Here is a 23,362-nt window from a genome sequence, read left to right as displayed (position 1 = left end):
TTTTTTGTAAATAAAAACGCTGATTGACTCATAAAATAGAGGTTATATTGATAAGATTAGAATGGCCCGCATGCAGCCCAGACCGCAATCCTATTGAGCATGTATGACATGAATTAAAAAAGCGATTCGCTGTCATCCTAGGCCTCCAAAAAATTTGGTACAGTTATGGCACTGGTAGAGGAATATCGGGCTATTCCCCAGGCAAGGATAACACATCTTTTATCGATGCTAAACAGATTGCGAGCAGTCGTTGCTGCAAGAGGTGGACATACCCGCTATTGAATTGTTTTGTTTTGTTGTTAATTTTATTTTGTTTTATTACTTTTAGTGCGTTTGATATTTTTAATTAAAAAAATCATCAAAACAGTGGTTTTATTTACAGCTCTTACAAAAAAAAAATATTCGAATAATTTAAAAAACAAAACATTAGTGATACCTCCAGGATAATACAAAAGGAGTATGAAAGGAAATCAGCCTTCCAATTTTTTCACAGAATTTTTTAAAGTTAGGAGAAAATACAACGCTTAGATTCAGCCCCGTATAATGCCATCTAAGCAAAAAATCTTTGTTACCAGAATAATAAAAAACGAGACCAATATATGTACCTACAAACTGATGCAAGAATCTTGAAAATCGGAGTAAGAATAAGAAATTATAGATTGTAAAACTTAGTCAAACATTTTGGGTGGAGGAATTTTGTGCCAGTGATATAAGTGTATAATACTCAATACCTATTTATTTTTAAATCAAACCTTATTGATACTTTTAAAAACGAGAGATTATTTTTAAGTTAATTTGGTTCTTTCAAAGTCTTTTTTAAATAAGTATACATTTATTTAACGATCGTTTATATAGCGAATCAAGCAAGATTCAATTTTATTTGACTTAATTCAATATTTACTTTCAATTAATGTTTCAGCTTCAAAGATATTTTTTAATGAAAATAAAATGCCCGGAGCTATTTCAGTGTCCGTTGCCTTCAGAATGTGGGACGATGTTTGAGTTACAAGCTCAAACTATGCTCTCTTCAAGGGATCAATTAGGCAGAAGAGTTTACATTATAAGAGTTGGTAAGTTCGATAATTGAAGTCTCTACCTTAGTTAACATTTCCAATAATTCTCACAGGTTCAACTTTTATTTACTTATAATTTAAAGTTTAAATATTTATACTTTATAGCTATTAGTTTAATAGCTTTAAAGTAATTGGCTATTAATTTAGTAAAATTAAAAAAAGGATCAACTACTCCCCTTCAAGTATAATAATGTTCGTAAGCTACGAAAATATTCTGTATGTTCTGAGTATTCTGAGACCAACCAATAACAATAACTAGACTTGGGCAAATATGCAAATAAAAAGGTATGAAATATGCGCATAAATATGGAGTATTTTACCCAAAAATATGCATGTTTATTTAGAAAATATGCATGTAATAAAAAAATTTACAATATTTTATTATTTACAAAAATATTTACAAGATCTTCACATAATATATTAATTAACATGTACCGATGAATTTTACAAGCTTATGTAATTAATTATTTAAGTGCTTTAACAAATAAATGATTTTATTTGTGGTTATAATTCGAATTGTGGTAACAATAAATTGCTATCAAATGCTGTTCAAAAATTTTTAACAGAAACTTATGGCTTCTATCTGAATACATAGAAAAGCTTCTATCAACATCACCTGATGTACCTAACTAGGACAGTTTTCAAATTTACTATAATACATATGTAGTTGGTTCTAAATTAAGTGGTTCAGAAAATGTCCCAGCTAGTACTTGGAACGCTTCAGAAAGAACCTGGTACAGTCGGTTCGCTAAACTCAGACACAACTGGCTATTGATTTTAGCAAGTAATTTTGCCAATTTGGTAAAATTGTCAAACATATAATTACATACTAAATAGTTAATAATTACTAAGAGTAGTTAGTAATTTTGCCAATACTGGCAAAATTGGCAAAAAACAAAAAAAATACCTACTAAAATCATTAGGCAGTCGTGTCTGAGTTTAGCGAACCGACCTGTTTTTTTCCATGATTGCTTTACATTATTGGAAAATTTCCTTTCCAATATATTTCTAACGTTTTGACACCATTATTTAAATTTTTTTTTAAATGTATTGTCTAACAATGATAATTTGGATGATTCTAATTGCGTAATAGTTAGTCCTGTCGCCAGGGGGGGTACAACGGCCTCCTTAATTCAAATGGACTTACCCAAGTTTTTTTATGTATTTTTACCCGTAGAACACGAATTTTTTGGGTAACAGTTGATCCGGATGTCGATAAGTTTGTTATAAACAAAGAACTTGAGGAATTACATAACAGCGATTTTTCGCAAAACAAAACATTTTTTTGTATTTTTTGGGTGATTCTCAGCAAAAAATGGTTTTACAAGTTTTTTCGTAGAATGCATAGTATTAGAGATAAACGCGGTTGAACTTTCAAAAACTCGAAAAATTGCAATTTTTGAACCCGAATAACTTTTGATTAAAAAATAAAATAGCAATTCTGCTTACTGCATTTGAAAGCTCAAGTCAAATTCTATCGGTTTTGATTATTTGGATTGCTAAAAATTAAGTTTTTATTTGTTAAACAAAGCCATAAACACATAGTGTTTCCCGTGCCCAATGCATGCGTTTTAATGTACGTAATCTACGTAGAAATTGTCTGTATGCACGCCTGCTCGTTCGATTTCAAATGGGAAATGCATTGAAAACATCATTAAATCACTATGTGTTTATATCTTTGTTTAACAATAAAAAAATAATTTTTAGCAATGAAAGTAATCAATAGATAGAATTTGACTTGAACTTTCAAATGCGGTAAGCAGAGTTGCTATTTTATTTTTCAATCAAAAGTTATTCGGGTTCAAAAATTGCAATTTTTCGATTTTTTGAAAGTTTAACAGCGTTTATGTCGAAAACTATGCATCCTACGAAAAAACTTGTAAAAAAATATTTTTTGCTTAGAATGACCCAAAAAATACAAAACAATGTTTTATTTTGCGAAAAATCGCTGTTATGTGATTCCTCAAGTTCTTTGTTTATAACAATCTTATCTACATCCGGATCGACTGTTACCCAAAAAATTCGTGTTCTACGGGTCAAAATACATAAAAAAACTTGGGTAAGTCCATCTGAATTAAGGAGGCCGTTGTACCCCCACTGGCGACAGGACTAAGTTTTCTGAACAAAACTACATAAAGTTTGATTTTATGAACGACATTGAACTGTTTATTTTCGGCATTTTCAAAGCACAATAGCTATTATTTACAATTCAAAGACATATTGTGTTCACAGCTTATTTTACAACAAAAATTAAATGGACGGTCAAAATAAAAATCTTTAATTACAGTTGTAAACTGGCAGATTTGGAACCCTTGGTGCCCTTGTATCAAGGACAAAACGTGACAAAACTATGTATAAGCCGCTATCTTTTATTAGTTACTATGTAGGTACGGGTGTCCCAATAAGAATGGCGCTCGGCCGTATCTCAGGAACCGTTTATAGTACAGCTTTGGGAAAAAAAATTTTATAACAAAATTTGCCTCGAAAAAAGCCTGGAAATTATTTTCATAATTGTAAGTCCACCGCTAGAGGGCGTAATTAAATATCAAAAATTAAAAAATCGAAATTTTACAAAATTTGCCTAATGAAAGGACAGTGGAAATCCGATTATCGTATTCTTCATAAAATTCTGCGCATATTTTATTTCACAAGTTTAAGTCTACCTGTGCAAATAAGAGGTGGGGGTGAGTGGGAACATTGTTATGAAAAAATCGCTGTAAGTCCGGTTCTGCTTAATCGATTCTTGCAAACTTGGTCTTGTTGAAAACAGCTCTTTTTCATCAATGTAATAGTTATAATTTGGAAACAGCCTATTACGTAATATACCGGCTAGGAGGCGCTATTCATTTTCTTTTTAGAAATCTAGTTTTCTTTGGAAAATATTAAATACAAGTACGTATTTTTTTTCCTGTATTACAAAATTAGACCAAATTAGCAACAGAATACCGAAAACCTCACGTCTATACCTTTTTTCTATCTCGAGATATCTTAAGAAACGTGTAAATTTTAAACATTACTGTTGCTGTCATATAAGTGGAAATATATAGAAGCAAGTAGTGTGCTTTGGAAAAAACAAAGAAACATTTTCCAGATGTCACCGTATATAATAAATCAAAACAAAATATGAAAAACTCTACTACTGTGGTGACGTCTTTGGGGATATTTCGTTGCATATATTCTAGCCACAACAGTTGCATTTCTTATGCATTCAAAGAATGTGGCTATCATGTCAAATGCTTCTTAGTTTGTAAGAATCATCTTGAATTTCACTCTGTATAAATTTTTTATAAATTTTGATAGGAACAAACCGCAACAAACCATCAATGAACAAATTTTTATGTTTTACTGATTTGACACGTGATGACTTTTTGAAGTTAATACTTCTAATAGTTCTATTTTTTTCATAGCACACTACTTGTTTCCACTTTGACTTCCTTAACTTAGTTTACCGGTGACAATAACAGTTATGTATTTATCTTAGTTGGGAATAGGATAATTGATATTAAAATATAATGAAATAAAAATTAAAAATTTGTGTAGAAAATCTGACGTTTTTATATTTTCTACGATTCATCGAGAGAAAAGCAAATGTGCGGAGGCAACAATTCATAAAAATTTACATATTAACGCTAGTTTTTTGGTATTATTTTAAGTATTAAAATTAGTGTAATATGTAAACAAAAATAAAATTAAACTGTTTAAAATATATTTATTTCGTTAAAATCATAATAGTAGAAGTATAACTTCTTACTCGCGTGCAAAGTACACACACTCTTTTTTTGTTATATTTTATAGTGTTATTTGTCTTATTGTTGTTTTGATTCATTATATACGGTGACAACTGGACAATGTTCCTTTGTTTTTTTTTCATAGACCACTATGTGCTTCTATATATTTCCACTTATATGACAGTAACAGTTATTTTTAAAATTTACACGTTTCTTAAGATATCTCGAGATAGAAAAAAGGTATCGACATGCGGTTTTCGGTATTCTGTTGCTAATTTAGTCTAATTTTGTAATACAGGGAAAAACATACATACTTGTATTTAATATTTTCCAAAGAAAACTAGATTTCTAAAAAACAATAAATAGCGCCTTCTAGCCGGCATATTACGTAATAGGCTGTTTCCAAATTATAACTATTACATTGACGAAAAAAAGCTGTTTTCAACAAGACCAAGTTTATAAAAATCGATTAAGCAGAACCGGACTTACAGCGATTTTTTCATAACAAGGTTACCACCCACCCCCACCTCTTATTTGCATAGGTAGACTTAAACTTGCGAAATAAAATATGCGCAGAATTTTATGAAGAATACGATGATTGGATTTCCAGTGCACATTCATTAGGCAAATTTTGTAAAATTTCGATTTTTTAATTTTTGATATTCAATTACGCCCTCTAGCGGTGGACTTACAATTACGAAAATAATTTCCAAGATTTTCTCTGGGCAACTTTAGTTATAAATTTTTTTTTCCCAAAGCTGTAGTATAAACGGTTCCTGAGATATGGCCGAGAGCCATTCTTATTGGGACACCCGGTGCATTCCGACAGAGATTGTAAAACAAAATTAAATATTGAGATGTCCAAGCTATTTGTTATATGAATATAAAAATATATCTATAGTTACAACCAAAATTTCAAATTATATGCCCTTTATGCACGCATAAAAAAATATGCAAAATTGGACAGTTTTGCATTTTTTATGCATAATATGCAAAATATGCAATTTGCATATTTGCCTAAGGCTAACAATAACCATCTGTCTGCTCAGATTCTTTCCCATTAGTACCTGAAAGTTTCAGTTTGTCAGCACGTTATCACTGAAGTTGACTATCTTTCTTCTACTTGTACTTCCGATTCTACTTCTTCTTTTTCTTCGTCTTCCTCTTCCTTTTCTTCCTCTATATAAGTAATTCTATTTGTTCATTGGCGGATTGATACCTCTATTGAAGGTTGTCACTTCATCTTTTGCGCGGTCGGCCGATACTTCTGCCGATTGGTGGTTTATCACTTGCTATTTTGACCACACGGGTCTCCCCCATTCTGCTTATGTAATTATTTTATTCTTTCTTTATATTTAGTGTACATTTATTTATACATTGCACGTTACATTTTTGAAGTTATACTTCTTTACGCGCGATATGAGGGTGAATTTTTATATGTTAAAACCTACGATCCCGGCGCATGCGCATTATAACTTTGTTCTGATTGGATGTTCAAATGACATGTCAAAAATTATCCAATATGGCAGCTGTAGCGCAGCTGTGGTTTGGACGGTTGACGGTTTGGTTATGTATGGCTGTTGCGTTTTAAAATTTGTGGGAAGAGAAACAACAAAGGTTAGTTAATAGTTATACTGCCTTTTTAAATAGTTTTCATATTATATTTTTGAAGTTGTACTTCAAAATGTTTTAATTTATGTATGTATCAGTCCAGAAAAGGTGTGGAAAGAATATATTAGTGTTTTTAAATATATTTTTGTACAAACGTGTTAAAAATGCAATTTTTAGGACTCCATAGGAGCGCTAAAAATGCTACTTTAAGGTACTAGTGCTTTAAAATTTTTAAGGCACTGCAGTTAAAAGTGAATTGTCAAATTGTGAAACGTCAAAATATTTATATTTCATTTATTAACATTAATGTTAATAATACAACTTGCGCAATTTGAAAAAGGTGGTTTAAAAGGTTTTTTATTATAATTTTGTGTCTTTGGATTTGTATTCCTTGGGCGTAAAATAATAAAACATCTATTTTTATATTTAACTTGTCACCGTGATGTATAATTATGTTTATCTGAAAGGTAAGTAGCATGTGGCTTGATGGCCTTGTTGGTAGAGCATTGGACCAGAGATAAAAAAATCGCGAGATTGCGGGTTTAAATCCCGGACGATTCATATTTTTTTCTTTTTTTTAATATTTGGCATTGTTAAGTTTTGGTTCATTTTTGGTAATTATTGTTAATTTTTTGTATTGTAACTGTTAAGTAGGTATATTTATTTCGTTGAAATTATATTATAATAGAAGTATAACTTCTTACGTGCGTACAAAGTACACACACATTCTTTTTTTTCTAATATTTTCACTACACTTTTGATCTGTCAGCGTATTTCCTGTAGTTCTTCTAAGTATTCTCATCTCTTCCGTTTCCAGTAGTCTTTGTATTGTGGTTGTCTCGGGTCTTGTTTATAATGCTTATGTCATTATTGGTCATACACTGGCTTTATAAATTCTTGACTTCATCTCAGTGGTAATATGTCAGTTTCGCCATATAGTGTTAGTAATGCATTTTGCTAGTCCGTTTGCTTCTTGCTTCTTGTACTTGATCTCTCACTTTTTTGTCCAGGTCTTCATAGCTGGTCAGTGTACAATATATATAGTGGACAATTCCAAGGCATTTTATTTTTATTACTTGTTCAATATTGTTCAATTTATATTTTCATCTGATTGGCTATTTGCTGATTACTATTGTTTTACTATTGTTTTAGTTTTCTGAGATGAAATTATGATATTAAATTCTTTTGCTCTTAGGTTAAATCTTTGGCCTAATCTTTGCAGCCTATCATCATCTAGGGCTATCAATATTGTGTCGTCTCAATAACAGAATATTTTGAGTATTTTTCATTATATATCATCTTCATTTGTTGACACTTTTGATGATTTCATCCATTATTAAATTGAACTATTCCCCTGTATTATTCCGCTGCCTATGTTTATAGGTTCGGTAAGTTACCCATCTATTCTGACTTCCATTATGTTGTTTTGGTACATGTTTTCAATAAGTCATCCAGCCTCAAAAGTCCACTGCTGAACATAGGCCTCCTCCCCTCGTTTCCAACTCGGTCTTTCCTGCGCCGCTCTCATCCAGTTTTTATTTAGCTTTCTTAGGTCGTCAGTCCATCGTCAATAACCTCTTTGTCCATCGCCCATCTGTCATTCTGGCTATGTGTCCTGCCCATTTCCACTTCTTCATCTTCAATTATCTTTGTTCGCTTAAGCATAGATTAACATAACAGTTATGTTAATCTGTGGCTTAAGTGAAAAAGGAAGATTACTTGATTGAAGTATATGGGTGTAGAACATTGCAAGCCACTGTTTTGTGTCTGCACCTCTGTGTATCAGGAACTGTGGATGCCATCAAACCTAGGTGCTTTACTTGCTTTTATTTATTTACTAGTTCGTTTTAATGTCCTTTTAAGTCTCTTTTCACCTTGGTAGTATGTATGTGGTCGGTTTCGTGGAGCTCTGAATAGAGGTACTATATGGGCGAAAACTGTGTTAGGAGATATTTTATCATCTCTGGATTCCAATTTGTTAGCTACTACATTTTTTCGCAACACCTTGCCTACCGGCTTAATTTATGTATGTATAATAAATACTTTTATGGATTTTCTATTCAGTGATGAGCGCGCTAATAACCGGCAAAATAGTTCAAAAGATGGAAAACATAATACACTGCGAAACAAAAAAAGATGAAACTAGTTGAGGTGGAAATTATCGTTATAAACGTCTAAAATAACATTATATTACATAGTTTCACACCTTTAGACGTATCAGAATAGTATGACAACTGTCACTGTGACAGTAGAATTTTATAAAATACTCCTGTCACAGATGTCTAAGGGTGGAAAACTATGTAATGTAATATTATTTTAGACGTTTATAACGATAATTTCCACCTCCACTAGTTTCATCTCTTTTTGTTTCGCAATGTATTATGTTTTCCATCTTTTGAGCTATTTTGCCGTTTATTACTGGTTTGGTGTTATTATCATTATCTTTTTCTTTTATTTCGTTTATTACTAAAATAATTTTATGATGTATACCTTTAATAATATATTTATTGTAACGATGTCTTAATAGTCCTGTCGCCAGGGGGGGTACAACGGCCTCCTGTATTCAGATGGATTTACCCAAGTTTTTATTATGTATTTTGGCCCGTAGAACACGAATTTTTTGGGTAACAGTTGATCCGGATGGCGATAAGATTGTTATAAACAAAGAAGTTGAGGAATTACATAACAGCGATTTCTCGCAAAACAAAACATGTTTTTGTATTTTTTGGGCCATTCTAACCAAAAAATGTTCCTACAAGTTTTTTCGTAGGATGCATAGTTTTCGAGATAAACGCGGTTGAACTTTCAAAAAATCGAAAAATTGCAATTTTTGAACCCGAATAACTTGTGATTAAAAAATAAAATAGCAATTCTGCTTACCGCATTTGAAAGTTCAAGTCAAATTCTATCGGTTTCGAATATATACATTGCTAAAAATTTATGTGTTTATTGCTAAAAAAAGCTATAAACACATAGTGTTTCCCGTGCCTAATACATGCGTTTACATGCATGCTACGTAGAAATAGCCTCGCTTGCACTTTTACCTACTCTACCTACTCGTTCGATTTTAAATGAGAAATCATTGAAAACATCACTCCAGCACTAGGTGTTTATACTTTTGTTTAACAATAAAATAATAAATTTTTAGCAATGCAAATAACTAAAACCGATAGACTTTGACTTGCACTTTCAAATGCGGTAAGCAGAATTGCTAATTTATTTTTTAATCAAAATTTATTCGGGTACAAAAATTGCAATTTTTCGATTTTTTGGAAGTTCCACTGCGTTTATCTCGAAAACTATGCATCCTACGAAAAAATTTGTAGGAACACTTTTTGGTTAGAATGGCCCAAAAAATACAAAAAACATGTTTTGTTTTGCGAAAAATCGCTGTTATGTAATTCCTCAACTTCTTTGTTTATAACAATCTTATCGATATCCGGATCAACTGTTACCCAAAAAATTCGTATTCTACGGGTCAAAATACATAAAAAAAACTTGGGTAAGTCCATCTGAATACAGGAGGCCGTTGTACCCCCCCTGGCGACAGGACTATAACTGCAAATAAACCAGGACAAATTACTGCCTTTTTATATTATTTTCTATTATTTTAAATTTTCCTTCTCTTACAGACAATTTCGACTCAACAAAAGTAACTATAGACGACGTTTTTCGCACAAATGTTTTGGCTCTGGAACAAGTAGTTCGCGAAGCTGAAACACAAGTAGCAGGTATAGTTGTAATTTTAGATATGGCTGGCCTAAGCCTTCAACACGCCAAATTTTTCACGCCTTATTATGCTAAGAAAATGGTAGAGCTTGTGCAAGAGACTTTTCCTCTACGGTTCAAAGGTTTTCATATAGTTAACGAGCCTTTTTACTTTGATGCTGTTGTTGCTGTATTAAAGCCTTTTTTAAAAGATAAGATTAGAAAAAGGGTAAGTAGGGTAATTTAAAAATTATTTACTTTTTAGTACATATTTAGATTACACAAGCAAACATTTTTTTTTCACGAAAAAGTGTTTAAGTTTAATAGTGTTCTATAACAAATAGGTTTTGCTGATCAAGAATCTTAGGTTTTTTAGCACATCAGGTTTTCAGAAAAAGTGTGTTGTGTGTATGTTGCTTTAATCAAAAATCAGTTGTTGGATTTTTCAAAAATGTTTTCATAATTCCTGATAATGGCTGTTTCGCTTTTGTACAGACATCCTGTATATACAATATTCAGGCCTTGTGGACCCCTGATTTCCAAAACCGTGGTTATTTTCTCCCATTTTTCTGGTCTCTTACTTTTTCTCTCCAATCTTTTGCGCCCATTTCTAATAAATCTGGCTTTGCTGCTTCAAACCGTTTCTTCTTTAAGCATCCTCTTCTTTTTCCTTATTTCTCTTTTTTTAGTATTCGTTAATATTTTGGTTCTCTGGAATTCGTATGATGTAACTATTCGATCTAGCTCTTTGGGCTCATACTTTTGCCGTAATGAATTTCCAAAGATCCTCATTATTTCTTCATTTGATCGTCTTCTTCAAATATTCTATGTCGTCATTATTTCCCCTAAAAAATTTCTGAGCACCTTTCTTTCTCAGATTTCTTCTTTCATTTCTCCGGTTCATAATCCAAAATTATAGACTCGCAGTTTTGCTGTCGTTTTTTTCTCTTCATATCATATTTTTTTCTTTCAGTGTTTAACTTTTTGACCCTATCGTTCTGCTCTCCTCTATTAACCTTTTGTCTATATATTTTTCTTCCTTTCCTATGTTTGTTATGGTTACAGCTAAGTATCCAAATTCTATCACCTATACTATCCAAAATTATAGATAGCCTCTGCTTCTTTTATTTTAATATGTTGGCTATCATTTATTAGGTTATTTTCATATACTTATTGCATTTTTGAAATCTTTCTTTGGTTTATTCTTATTCTTATCTTTTCGCTCCCTCTTAAATTTTCTGGAAAACTTTTTCTAGATGTTTTTTGTTCTCGCTAGTGACCTGTGTAAGCTAGGCACTGCTCCTTTTTATTGCATAGTTTCCTACTTTTGCTCATATTTGATCTTACACTGCGAACTGCGTTAAGAAGCTTTCTTCCATCGTTACCCTACTTTTTGTGTTCCTAAGCGTCATTCTCACTAGCTTTAGGTTCAAAACAGTAGTGATGTTGATTATAGTTACTTTCGAGTATTCGTTACAAATTGTTACTTTTGTATAAAGTAATCATTTACAGTATTCGTTACTTTGATTACTATGATTACGTTTGTTACTTTTGTATTTGAGTACCGGTAATCATATCGAGAATCGTATTTCTCAGTAGGTAGGTATTTTGTGTAAAGTAATCATTTACAGTATTCGTTACTTTGATTACTATGATTACTTTTGTTGCTTTTGTATTTGAGTACCGGTAATCATCTCTAGAATCGTATTTCTCAGTAGATAGCTATTTTGTATAGGTTTTCCGATATCACAACGACCTTCACCTATCTGTTTAAGGGATAAAAATGATTTGATTAGTATGATTACTTTTGTTACTTTTGTATTTGAGTACCGGTAATCATATCGAGAATCGTATTTCTCACTAGGTAGGTATTTTGTATAGGTATTCCGATATAATAACAACCTTCACGAACTAAGAAGTAATCAGAGTAATCAAAGTAATCAAAGTAGATACAATAGTCGTTACTCGCTCTGTTACGATTGGTACGAAGTAATCAGAGTAATCAAAGTAGATGTAATAGTCGTTATTCGCTTTGATACGATTGGTACGAAGTAACGAAGTAATCAGAGTAATCAAAGTAGATACAATAGTCGTTACTCGCTCTAATACGATAGGTATGAATTAACGAAGTAATCAGAGTAATCAAAATAATCAAAGTAGATACAATAGTCGATACTATCTATGATACGATTGGTAAGAAGTAACAAAGTAATCAGAGTAATCAAAGTAACGATTTGCGTCTCTGTATAGTAATCGTTACTTTCGGTATTCGTAAGTAACGAGTACCTTGTAACGAATAGTTACTTTTTCAACATCACTACAAAACAGAAGAAGCACTACTCTGTGCATCCACAGAGTAGCTTTCGATGATTAGCGCCATAACAGACGGCCGACGGTGGCCGGCCACTCTGTGGATCCCCAAAATTAGTTTACCGTGGGTTCTTATGCGAGCGACTGTGGCCGGCCACAATCGCTCGTGTGGGTTTTACGTCCACCCTCCACTCCACATAAGAACCCACGGTCAATCATCGGAAACTACTTTTGTGTAGATACACAAAGTGGCCGGCCATAGTCGCCCGTCTGCTATGGCGCTTACCCGTAAACTCTCATGTAAATTAAACATGCCATTCCACACGAGCGATAGTGGCTGGCCACGGTCGCCGATTCTCGCCACTGTCGCGTCCATTACAAAATCATTGGCGCTACAAAATCGCCAGTTTAAGGCACATTCTGGATCCACAGAGTAGTGTTGCAGAGTGGTTCGTCTGTTTTGAACCTTATAAACTTTTCTGCTATTTTGAATGTTCTCATGGCCTTATATATTGGTTGCCTCCGGTTTATTAAGTCGTATACCTGTTTAAAATCGATAAATAACATACGTAATTGCAAGTTTTGTTCATAGTTATTGTTTTGTATTAATTTTAACGTAGGTACTTATTTCATAAGTAGATCTTCTTCCTGGTCTAAACCTTGCTTGGTATTCAACGATAACTTTTTGTTTTCATATTTCATTCATCTTTTCCTAATAATTTTTGCAAACATTCCTCATTGAAGAAATCTTGACGTCTTTTTACATGTATTTTTACTATGTACCTACTTTTCCGCTTCGTCAAAAACGTTAAATCTAATAGTGCAGCCGATATGTGAAACAATTGTGCATTTAATGATAGAAGTATATAATTCGGACCACATACTACACATATAAAGGTTCAAATTTAGATGGGAGGCCATCTCAGATTTTGCCTTTTACAAAAATGCCGGGGATTCAAAATGCCGACTATACATTGTGACTAATAGCATTATAACTTTTGAACGAGACTTCAGATTTCAACCAAATTTGGTACACAGGGTGTTTCATTAATAATTGTCCATATAGTAACTGGAGAAACCTTAGCACAAAATACGAAGATTTAACCTAAAACTCTTAAATAAAATGTGGTTCCTTACTGAGTTACAGGGTGTTTTATCTAAAAATTTAAAAATTATTTTTGCTCAGCATTTTAAAACTATTCGACGTATCCTTTTTATACTTGGCAAGAAGTACGACTACTAGACACCCTACTAAATTATGATAAACAAACGTTTCTGGCTATTACCAGAGGCGTACTACGGGGGAAAGTGAATGGTTGACCCTTTCCAAATTCTACGCCACTGGCGGAATTGCTATTTTAGTTCAATTATTGGATTCTCCAATACTTTCTATGAAAATAATATACTCTTCATTCGTAACGATAAAGTCATTAGTTTTCGAGATCTTTGAACTTAAAAATGAAACGACACAGTTATTTTGATTAATGTATTGTGTCGCTTCATATTTAATTTCAAATATCTCGAAAACTAATCATTTTATCGTTTTAAATAAAGAGTATATTATTTACATAAAAGGTACTGGAAAATCAAAAAATTACACTAAAATAGCAATTTCGTCATGGCGTAGAATTTGGGAAGGGTCAACCCGCCACTATCACTGTCGTACGCCTCTGGTAGTAGCTAGAAACGTTTATTTATCTTAATTTAGTAGGGTGTACAGTACCTACACTTTCTGCCAAGTATGATAAGGATACGCCAAATAGTTTTAAAGTACTGGGTACAAATAATTTTTAAATTGTAATCATATGAATCATATCATAAATTAATCAAAGTAACTGTGCCGTTTCATATTTAACCTCAAATATCTGGAAAACGAATGACTTTATCGTTACCAATGAAGAGTATATTATTTACGTAGAAAGTATTGGAAAATCTAAAAACGGCACTAAAATAGTAATTCCTCCAGTGGCGTCGAAATTGAGAAGGGTCAACCATTCACTATCCCCTGTTGCACGCCTCTGGTAGTAGCTAGAAACGTTTGTTTATCATAATTTAGTAGGGTGTATAGTAGTCGCACTTTCTGCCAAGTATGAAAAGAATACGTTGAATAGTTTTAAAATGTTGAGCAAAAATAGTTTTTAAATTTTTAGATAAAACACCCTGTAACTCACTAAGGGACCACATTTTATTTAAGTGTTTTAGGTTAAATCTTCGTAGTTTGTGCTAAGGTTTTTCCAGTTACTATATGGACAATCATTAATGAAACACCCTGTATAGGTTCTTTTTTTGATGTATAAGATCGAGGTTTTGAACCGGAAAAATCGGTTTACCAGAAGTTGTGTTTTCCTGGTTTTTATGTAAAAATATGCTGTTGTTTTTTTCAATTCTTTCACCGTGTATGTATTAATTTTTCAAAAAGTTAAGTGTTGAAAAGAGCGTGAAAATATTTTTTAGGAAATATTTTTAACTTTTAGTTATGTTAATTACCATTTAATAAATGCAAAACGTATCTTCACATGTACCTATATGCGGCAGATTCGTGCAAATATAAGAATTTTTGTGCATTTAATGGTAGAAGCATATTCTTTGGACCACATATACTACACATACAAAGGTTCAAATTTAGATACGAGGCCATCTCAGTTTTTGTTCCTTTTACAAAAATGGCGGGCATTTAAAATGGTGACTATACATATGTGACTAATGGCACGATAACTTTCGAACGAAACGTTAGATTTCAACCAAATTTGGTATATAGGTTCTTTTTTTGATGAATAGTATCGAGATCTTGTACCGGAAGAATTGGTTTACCAGAATTTGTGTTTTTACTGTTTTTTTGTACGTAATAATATGTTGTTCCTTTTTTAATTCTTTCACCCTGTATAAATAAATTTTTCAAACAGGTAATAACGCCATTGAAAAGAGTGTAAATATCTTTCTTAGGAAATATTTTGAATTTTTCAGTTGTGCTAATTACCATTTAATAAATGCATAACGTATGTTCACATGTATCTATGCGCGGCAGATTAATTTTGAATGCCCGCCATTTTTGTAAAAGACTAAATCTGAGATGGTCTCATATCTAAATTTGAATCTTTGTATGTGAAGTATGTGTGGTCCAAATTACATGCTTTTACCATTAAATTCACAATAATTCTTATATTATTATTTGCACGAATCTGCCGCACATAGATACCTACATGTGAACATACGTTATGCATGCATTAAATGGTAATTAATATAACTAAAGAGTTCAAAATATTTCTTTAAAAATATTTTTACGCTCTTTTTGACGCCGGTATCACCTTTTTAACAAATAAATATATACAGGGTGAAAGCATTGAAAAAGAAACAACATATTTTTACATAAAAAAAACAGTAAAAACACAAATTCTGGTAAACCGATTCTTCCGGTTCAAGACCTCGATATTATTCATCAAAAAAAGAACCTATATACCAAACTTGGTTGAAATCTGACATCTCGTTCAAAAGTTATCGTGCTATTAGTCACATATGTATAGTCGCCATTTTGAATCCCCGCCATTTTTGTAAAAGGCAAAATCTGAGATGGCCTTCCATCTAATTTTAAACCTTTATATGTGTAGTATACAGTGCTAGTCAAAAGTCCGTACCCCCCCTCGTATCTTTTGAACGGTTATACTTATAATAGTGAAATTTGGAGGAAGGAAATGAACGGACGTAGGCTTTTTAACTAGCCATGACAGGTGACGTAAAAGTGACAGATGACTTTACAGCGCCACTGTGACAGATTATTTTAAATCGTACCCTATGGTAAGCGATACCTCGTTTGATAGGTATTGAAAATACCCATTCAGCTATACTAATTTTGTTTGAGTTTAAGCTCATTTGGATGAATAAATGGAATAATATAAAATTGTAGTATCGCATTTAATTAATAAAAATTCAAACCTGCGCCTATGGTTGCTTGTCAAAAAGGTTGACGTTGACGTAAAAACTACTAGAGAGCTGAAAAATGTCAACTTTTTTGACAAAAGAACCATGGGCGGACATTTGAATTTTTGATAATAATAAAATGCGAAACTACAAAGTTATATTTATTTCATTTATTCACCAAAATCAAAATCAACTTAAACCCAAAAAAATTAGTATGACTAAATAGGTATTTTCAATACCTTTCAAATGAGATGTCACTTGCCATAAGGTCCCATTTAAAATTATCTGTCACAGTGGCGCTGTAAAGTCATCTGTCACTATTACGTCACCTGTCATAACTAGTTAAGAAGCGTACGTCTGTTTATTTCCTCCCTCCAAATTTCACTATTATATGTATAACCGTTCAAAAGATACGAGGGGGGGTACGGACTTTTGACTAGCACTGTATGTGGTCCAAATTATATGCTTCTATCATTAAATGCACAATTCTTATAATATTTGCATGAATCTGACGCACTATAACGTATTTTCAATTAAAATTATGGTTATTCTCATTAAATATAGTAGATGCTGTAGAAATGCCACAAGAAAATGGTATTTCATTCATATCAGTTTTGAACACAAATCTAGGAATCTATATTAAAAAATTGTACTATATCGTCAAAGAATTTTAAAATTTCAGATAATATTACACGGCAGTGACTTGTCTTCCCTGCAAGCCTTTATACCAACTGAAATTCTTCCATCTGAATTTGGTGGAAAAAGTGGTAATTTTGACAATAGAGCTTGGTACATGCAATTGCTCGCCGATGAGGAGTATTTTAAAAATATTAGGACTTTTGGATATAAAATTGATGTTGATGTTGTGGAAGGGGGTGAGGGCGAAAGCGAGAAATAAACGTACTAAATTTACACATTATTAGGAATGAGTTGTTCTGGACGTCCATCTTATAAAATTAAATTATTAAATTCATTAATTGTACGCTTATAGTTTTTTAGTAAAATACAAGTGCATTTTAACGATTTTAAGTAAAACTAACAGTTAGAATTTATATAAAACTATTTATTTATAAGTTTACACTGCAGTGCCGGTTTAACCTAACTTCGGGCCCTGGGCGCTGGAGGTTTAGGGGCCCCCTTCATTGCTATTCGTTGTCAGTTTTTTAACAAGAAAACACATGCATTAACTACAATATAAAGGTTTATTGTAAAATCCATAAAAATTTTTTTTAAACAAGCAAGAAGAATAGGAAAACGTAAAAAATAATCCAAAAAATACATTTAAAAATATAAATAAGAAACAGAAAGTTCCACAAAACAACACATGACAAGGAAAAAAAAGATATATTCTAAAAAATACATAAAGACAAAAATTAGATCACTTTTTTTCTTGACTTGGCATTCGCAAACTGCCATACAATATTATCACAATTCAGTTTCTTCAGTTCTTCATTCTCTATATTCAATAGTGATAATGCGTCTAGGTTTTCTTGATCCAAATTTGACCTTAAATATGTTTTTATTCTTTTTAAAGCCGAAAAAGACCGCTTGCCTGACGCATTAGAAATTGGTATCGTCAAATAAATTTGCAGTAAAGTTAAAATATTGGGAACAGTTGCTTTTACATCCTGGAAGAAACAAATTTTTCATACATTGTATGATATTTATTTAAATTTTGGCATACCGTTACAAAATGGGTAATTTCATTATGCAAGTTCTCTTCGGTTTCATCAACATCGTTTTTATATTTCTCGCATAAAGTATTAATTGACGTCTTGACTTCTTCTTTATCCTAGATTAAAATAACATCTAAAAGCTGATGTTACATTCATTTCGCGATTCTGAAAAGACTCTAGATTTTCTGCGACAGCGATTTTTTTGTCACTGCGACTACAAATCGCAAGTGGAGTGCTAGAAGCCACTGTATAATGCCAAACTGCAATTTTTGTAATCGCTTTACTTTTGAATGTTTGAAAGAGTGTGTATAATACCTATTGTTTGGGTATTGATATTCTCGAGAATAATCTATTCTTTATTTATTAATTAGATCTATGTATATCTATTTTTGTCTTTAGTTTAACTATTTTAAAATGACTTATTTTATTCCTATTTTAAAAGAACTTATTTTAAAGCCGAAAAGTGAGATAAATTATTATTTAAGCCCCACAATTCAAAATGAAATTATTAGAAACTAAAAAACTCCGTTTGTGCGATTATTTTGGATACAATTCAAGACATGGCCATTGAACCTACACAGTTTTTACTCACTACCTGGGTAAATTTTAATCAATGACATGGTGAAATCTGACAACTTTCTGTAGATTTTGGAAAAGGGGCCCCGCCACAAACAATGACACGGGGCCCCTGTGGGGCTAGGCTACGGCACTGTGTATAGGCGTGAAGAGATGTAACAATAGAACAAATCTGTGCTCTGTGCGTAGAGTGAGTTAAGTCCAAAAATGGTCGAAATGAGGTAATGCACTGTCTGTATGTTAGGATTTGATATCTACATGGTGTATAATTTGTAAAGTCCAATTCCATTCCTAAACTGAGATATGCATTTTACACAAATGAAAAACAGTCAATACTAACTGTGTAATGCGTGTTAAGTCCTGAACTTGGACATATCACACTTTACACTAAACATTTTTTAAGAAATAGGAAGACTCAGTGTGTTAAGTCCCACAATTTTGAGACTTAACATACTGTACACTAATAAGTTATTGCGTTGACTCTTTGTACGCTGCGCGCCGTTAAAGCTGTTTTGGCTATTTTACTAATCAGTGGCATATTGATTAGGTCCTTTCAAACGAGCTTGTATTTTAATGGACAACATAACGATTTAAAGATTTTAGTTGGAGTTTTCTTCTGTGATTATTTTGTTGGTTTAGTTGAAGGAATTTAGTTAAAAGTTTAACCTTCTGTGACTATTTGTTGGTTATTTCAAGGAATTTAGTTAAAAGTTTAACCATGTCATCCAGAGCACAACACATATTGGACATGTTAAAAAACGATGAACTTGAGTCTGAAGAAAGTCTAGGTAAGTTTTATTTAATTTTTAATAGTGCTGTAGATTTTGGGCCGTGCTACCAATGATCTATTAAACTTTTAATTGCAAAAACATGTATTACATACTTTCGATGGTAAGAATGAGCCGTTTCACTTTTAGACAAAGAAATATAAAGCTCCCTTTGTTATTTTTTTGATAGATCGTTCATAATACGGTTGTTTTTCTTAACACTAACATACTGTAGTGAGCTATAGTTAATAGTTATTCATCATCATTCTCTTTTCCTTATCCCTATGCAGGGTGGGCTTCCCTAATTGCATTTCTCCACACAATTCTATCTTGGGTCATATCAATGTTAATACCCTTTACCAACATATTCTGCCTTATCGTCTCCCACCCAAGTCTTCTTTGGTCTTCCTCTCCTACTCCTTTCAAGAATCCCAAGAATCTGCACTTCAGCTATTCTTTGTATTGGGTGATTAACGTCTCGACATTGAACATGACCAATCCATCTTAAACTCTGCTCTTTCATTTTGGCATCAATTGGTGCCACACCTAGACTTCCCCTAATATACTCATTCCTAATTTTGTCCTTTTTTGTCACACTTCTCATCCATCTAAGAATTCTCATTTCCGCCACATGAATTCGTTGTTCCTTTTTCTTTTTCACTGCCAACATTCAATTATGTACCTACATCATAGCCGGTCTTATGACTGTTTTATATAATTTTCCCTTCAGCTTCTTTGGAACTTTCTGTCACACAACACACCACTTGCTGTCTTCCACTTCATCCATCCAGCCCTAATTCTACTGCATGCATCTTCATATATTTCTCTCAAATACTCCAAACACTCTGTCTTTGCCCTACTAAATTTTAAACCTTTTCCTCCAGAGCTTGTCTCCACTGTTCCAGTTTTTGTTCTAAGTCTCTTTTCACTATTTCCTATTAACACTACGTCATCAGCATTGACACTACAACACTGCATCATACGTAATAGTTATTGCTTAACAATAATTTTTTTCTGCTTGAAATAGTACAGAGGGGGAAATGTAACTTTCCTCCTGAGTAAAACATGATTTTTTGTCGGGTAAAGTTCGAAAAATTGTATATTGTACAGTGGCTGAAGTTTGTCAAAAACTAGCCTGGAATAATTTACTATAAGAATTCCTTAGACCGTAATCAACCATTTCAATGCATTAGTTTCAAAATAAGAGGCAAAGAAAACATTAGCAAAATGGACCCTAGTTTACGTTACCCAGGAAAAAATCCTATACCTAAGAAGAAAAAAAATGACCTCCTCGACCTGCTTCCATACATTTCACCAGTATATCACCAATTCTATAAAGACTTAATTACCTCAAATGAAGCAGAGGATACCTACCCTGGTGACATTCCTTATGAAGAAAATGAAGAGATAGTACTGTTTAGGCAATACGTAAAGTATCCTTAACAATAGTAACCTATACTTATTGTACGGTTATAGAGTATATTCCCATAGGTAAGCTGGTTAAGAGTAGATAACGATTTTTCATATGTAATTTAAAGTATTATCTGCATAAATGGCACAAAGAATATTTGCTACGAGAGGTATATGGTTCAAAATGCATACAGTATCACGACTAATAAGTTATGTTCACATACATGTAGAGTACTTACAGTTTTATTCCTTGATGACGTGTCACATCAGAGCTCTGATTGAATTCCATAATCCATTTGGTTCATTTGTAAGGCACTCACTAATACGCTAAATAAATCATCGTCGATAATACTGAGCAGATTGAATTATCTGAGCGGTATAAAACGATAGCAAAAAAAGCCGGTAAAATGCGGCCTTTTTACGAATAGCGGGAGCGTCGATAGATTAGAGATGATTCTCGTTAGGAAGCTTTTGACGATCTGCCCCGGCGAGGGGTTCAAATGCGAGTCTCAACAATAACCTGGAGTTTCCAGAAAGGTTACATAAATACTACTTGAATTTTAAGTAATCAGTAGTACAGGGGCGTAACTAATTATTTTAGTGAGCCGTGTATAATATATTTATTGTACATATTGCCGGGGGCGACAGGCGAGAGAGATGGCCTATATCACCTCGAAGAGAGGGGATTGGCAAAGATGTGCACAACGATAAGAAATGTTTGAAGAAATTAGAGTTTATATACACAAGGGGTAACAACGATAAAATGGAGGAAAACGATAAGTTTTCCCCCTAGGGATAGATTTTAATCTTCCAGGGGAATCACAGCGATTTTCGTAATACCACGAAGAAAATCACCGTGAGTAGTGTGAATCTTGACAGTACGAACTAGACCATCCTTACCAGGCAATACATCTATTACCCTGGCAGTTGGCCATAAGAGTGGAGGAGTACCATCCTCCTTCAACAGAACCAAATCCCCGATCTTGACAGGGTCAGTAGGGTCGGTCCATTTATTTCTTTGCTGCAGGAGGCAAAGATAGTCTTTTTTCCACAATTTCCAAAATTGCCGTTGAATTTTACTAATACGCTGAAAAAGATTCAACCTATTTTCAGGTATCTCTGAAACACTTGGTTCAGGGGGCGCGGTTAAACTTCTTTGAACTAAGAAGTGAGCTGGAGATAGGAAAGCGAAGTCATTGGCGTCAGACGACATCCTAGTGATGGGTCTCGAATTTAGAATAGCCTCGATTTGGCATAATACTGTGTTAAACACTTCAAAGGTGAAGTGGGAATTTCCTATAATTCGATAGAGGTGATACTTCACACTCTTTATTCCTACCTCATGGAGGCCGAATTGATGGGGGTTGCGGGGAACACCCATCTTGAAAGTTATGGAGTTTTGAGTACAGAATTCCTTAATCTGTTCCGAATTATTTTGATTTAAGAAAAAATCATAGAATTCGCGCATTTCATTTTTTGCCCCATGGAAATTTGTGGCATTGTCGCTCCAAATAATACTGGGCGTGGATCTTCTGGCAATAAACCTTTTCAGAGTAAGAATATAGGCTTCTGCGCTTAATCCTGTGACGAGTTCGATATGAACACATTTAGTGCTCATGCAAATGAAATAGGCTACGTATGCTTTGTAAAGCGGTGCCTTCCTCAAATGTGAGGACTTAATTAAGAAGAACCCCCCATAGTCCACTGAGACGACTTGGAAGGGTCTAGTGGGGAGTACACGATCGGGATGCATATCTGCCATCTGTTGAACAGAATTGGGTGTCATGAATCGGAAACAGTTTACACACTTACGAATTAAGCGTTTAATCTGTCTTAATCCGTCAATTGGCCAGTACTTCATTTTGACATACGAAAGTACTGTTTGCGCGCCTGAATGTAATAACTTATGATGAGCTTGAGTCAAGATTAGTTCTACAACTCGACATTTAGAAGGAAGTAGAATGGGGTGTTTTTGATTATACGATATGGGGGCGTGTCGGAGACGTCCTCCCACACGAATCAGCCCATCATTATGTTGTAGGAAGGGGTTGAGTTTACGAATGGCTTTATTGGTCACGAGTTTAGCATTTTTCAATTCAAGAATCTCTTTTTTAAAGTAGATACTTTGGATATACCTGATGATCGCGTGATCAGCGATCTCCATTTCGGGTGGCGTCAATATATCCGTATCTCGTGGAGAGTTATTTATTTTCTTTTTAATATTACTGATGAATCTAAAAAGATAAGCGACAATTCTTTGAATTTTACGAAAAGAAGAAGATTTAGCGAATATATTTTCAAAGGTGTCGTTGAGTTCGTGATTTGTTGCTATGTTTGAGACAACTGACTTCCTTAATTCAGGAAGATCATCCTGAAAATGAGGAATTTGATGAAGAGAAAAATCGATGGGATTGTCTCTAATAAAGCTAGGTCCGCATAACCAGTCTTCGGTGGTCTGGGGATTATCAAAGACATTTATCCCTCTGGAAGCGGGGTCAGCGATGTTTTTGTGACTTCTGACGAAATAGAAATCACAAGGAAAAGTTTCCAACAAGGAATTGACCTTTTGAATTCTGTTTTGTACAAAA

The 23,362-nt window shown here is 33.2% G+C and overlaps 2 protein-coding genes across 2 annotated transcripts in view; one reads left to right on the top strand and one right to left on the bottom strand.

Annotated features, from left to right (window-relative positions):
* LOC114331826 (alpha-tocopherol transfer protein-like) overlaps positions 1–19,260 on the top strand; it is a 52,462-nt gene extending 33,202 nt beyond the window's left edge. Inside the window, exons 4-6 of the mRNA XM_028281499.2 lie at positions 920–1,070; positions 10,045–10,349; positions 17,028–19,260. Coding sequence (XP_028137300.1) covers positions 920–1,070; positions 10,045–10,349; positions 17,028–17,243 — 672 coding nt within the window. The 3' untranslated portion in view covers positions 17,244–19,260. The remainder of the gene's footprint in view (positions 1–919; positions 1,071–10,044; positions 10,350–17,027) is intronic.
* LOC126883521 (uncharacterized) overlaps positions 1–22,383 on the bottom strand; it is a 225,323-nt gene extending 202,940 nt beyond the window's left edge. The window contains exon 1 of the mRNA XM_050649135.1: positions 21,014–22,383. Within this exon, the coding sequence (XP_050505092.1) occupies positions 21,577–22,242 (666 nt within the window). The 5' untranslated portion in view covers positions 22,243–22,383 and the 3' untranslated portion in view covers positions 21,014–21,576. The remainder of the gene's footprint in view (positions 1–21,013) is intronic.
* Between the last annotated feature and the right edge of the window lie 979 nt (positions 22,384–23,362).

The sequence above is a fragment of the Diabrotica virgifera genome, chromosome 4 (genome assembly GCF_917563875.1).
Source record: "Diabrotica virgifera virgifera chromosome 4, PGI_DIABVI_V3a".
Classification (NCBI taxonomy): domain Eukaryota; kingdom Metazoa; phylum Arthropoda; class Insecta; order Coleoptera; family Chrysomelidae; genus Diabrotica; species Diabrotica virgifera.
Note: the sequence above shows the minus strand (reverse complement) of the source record. Positions and strands in the feature narration are given on the sequence as shown.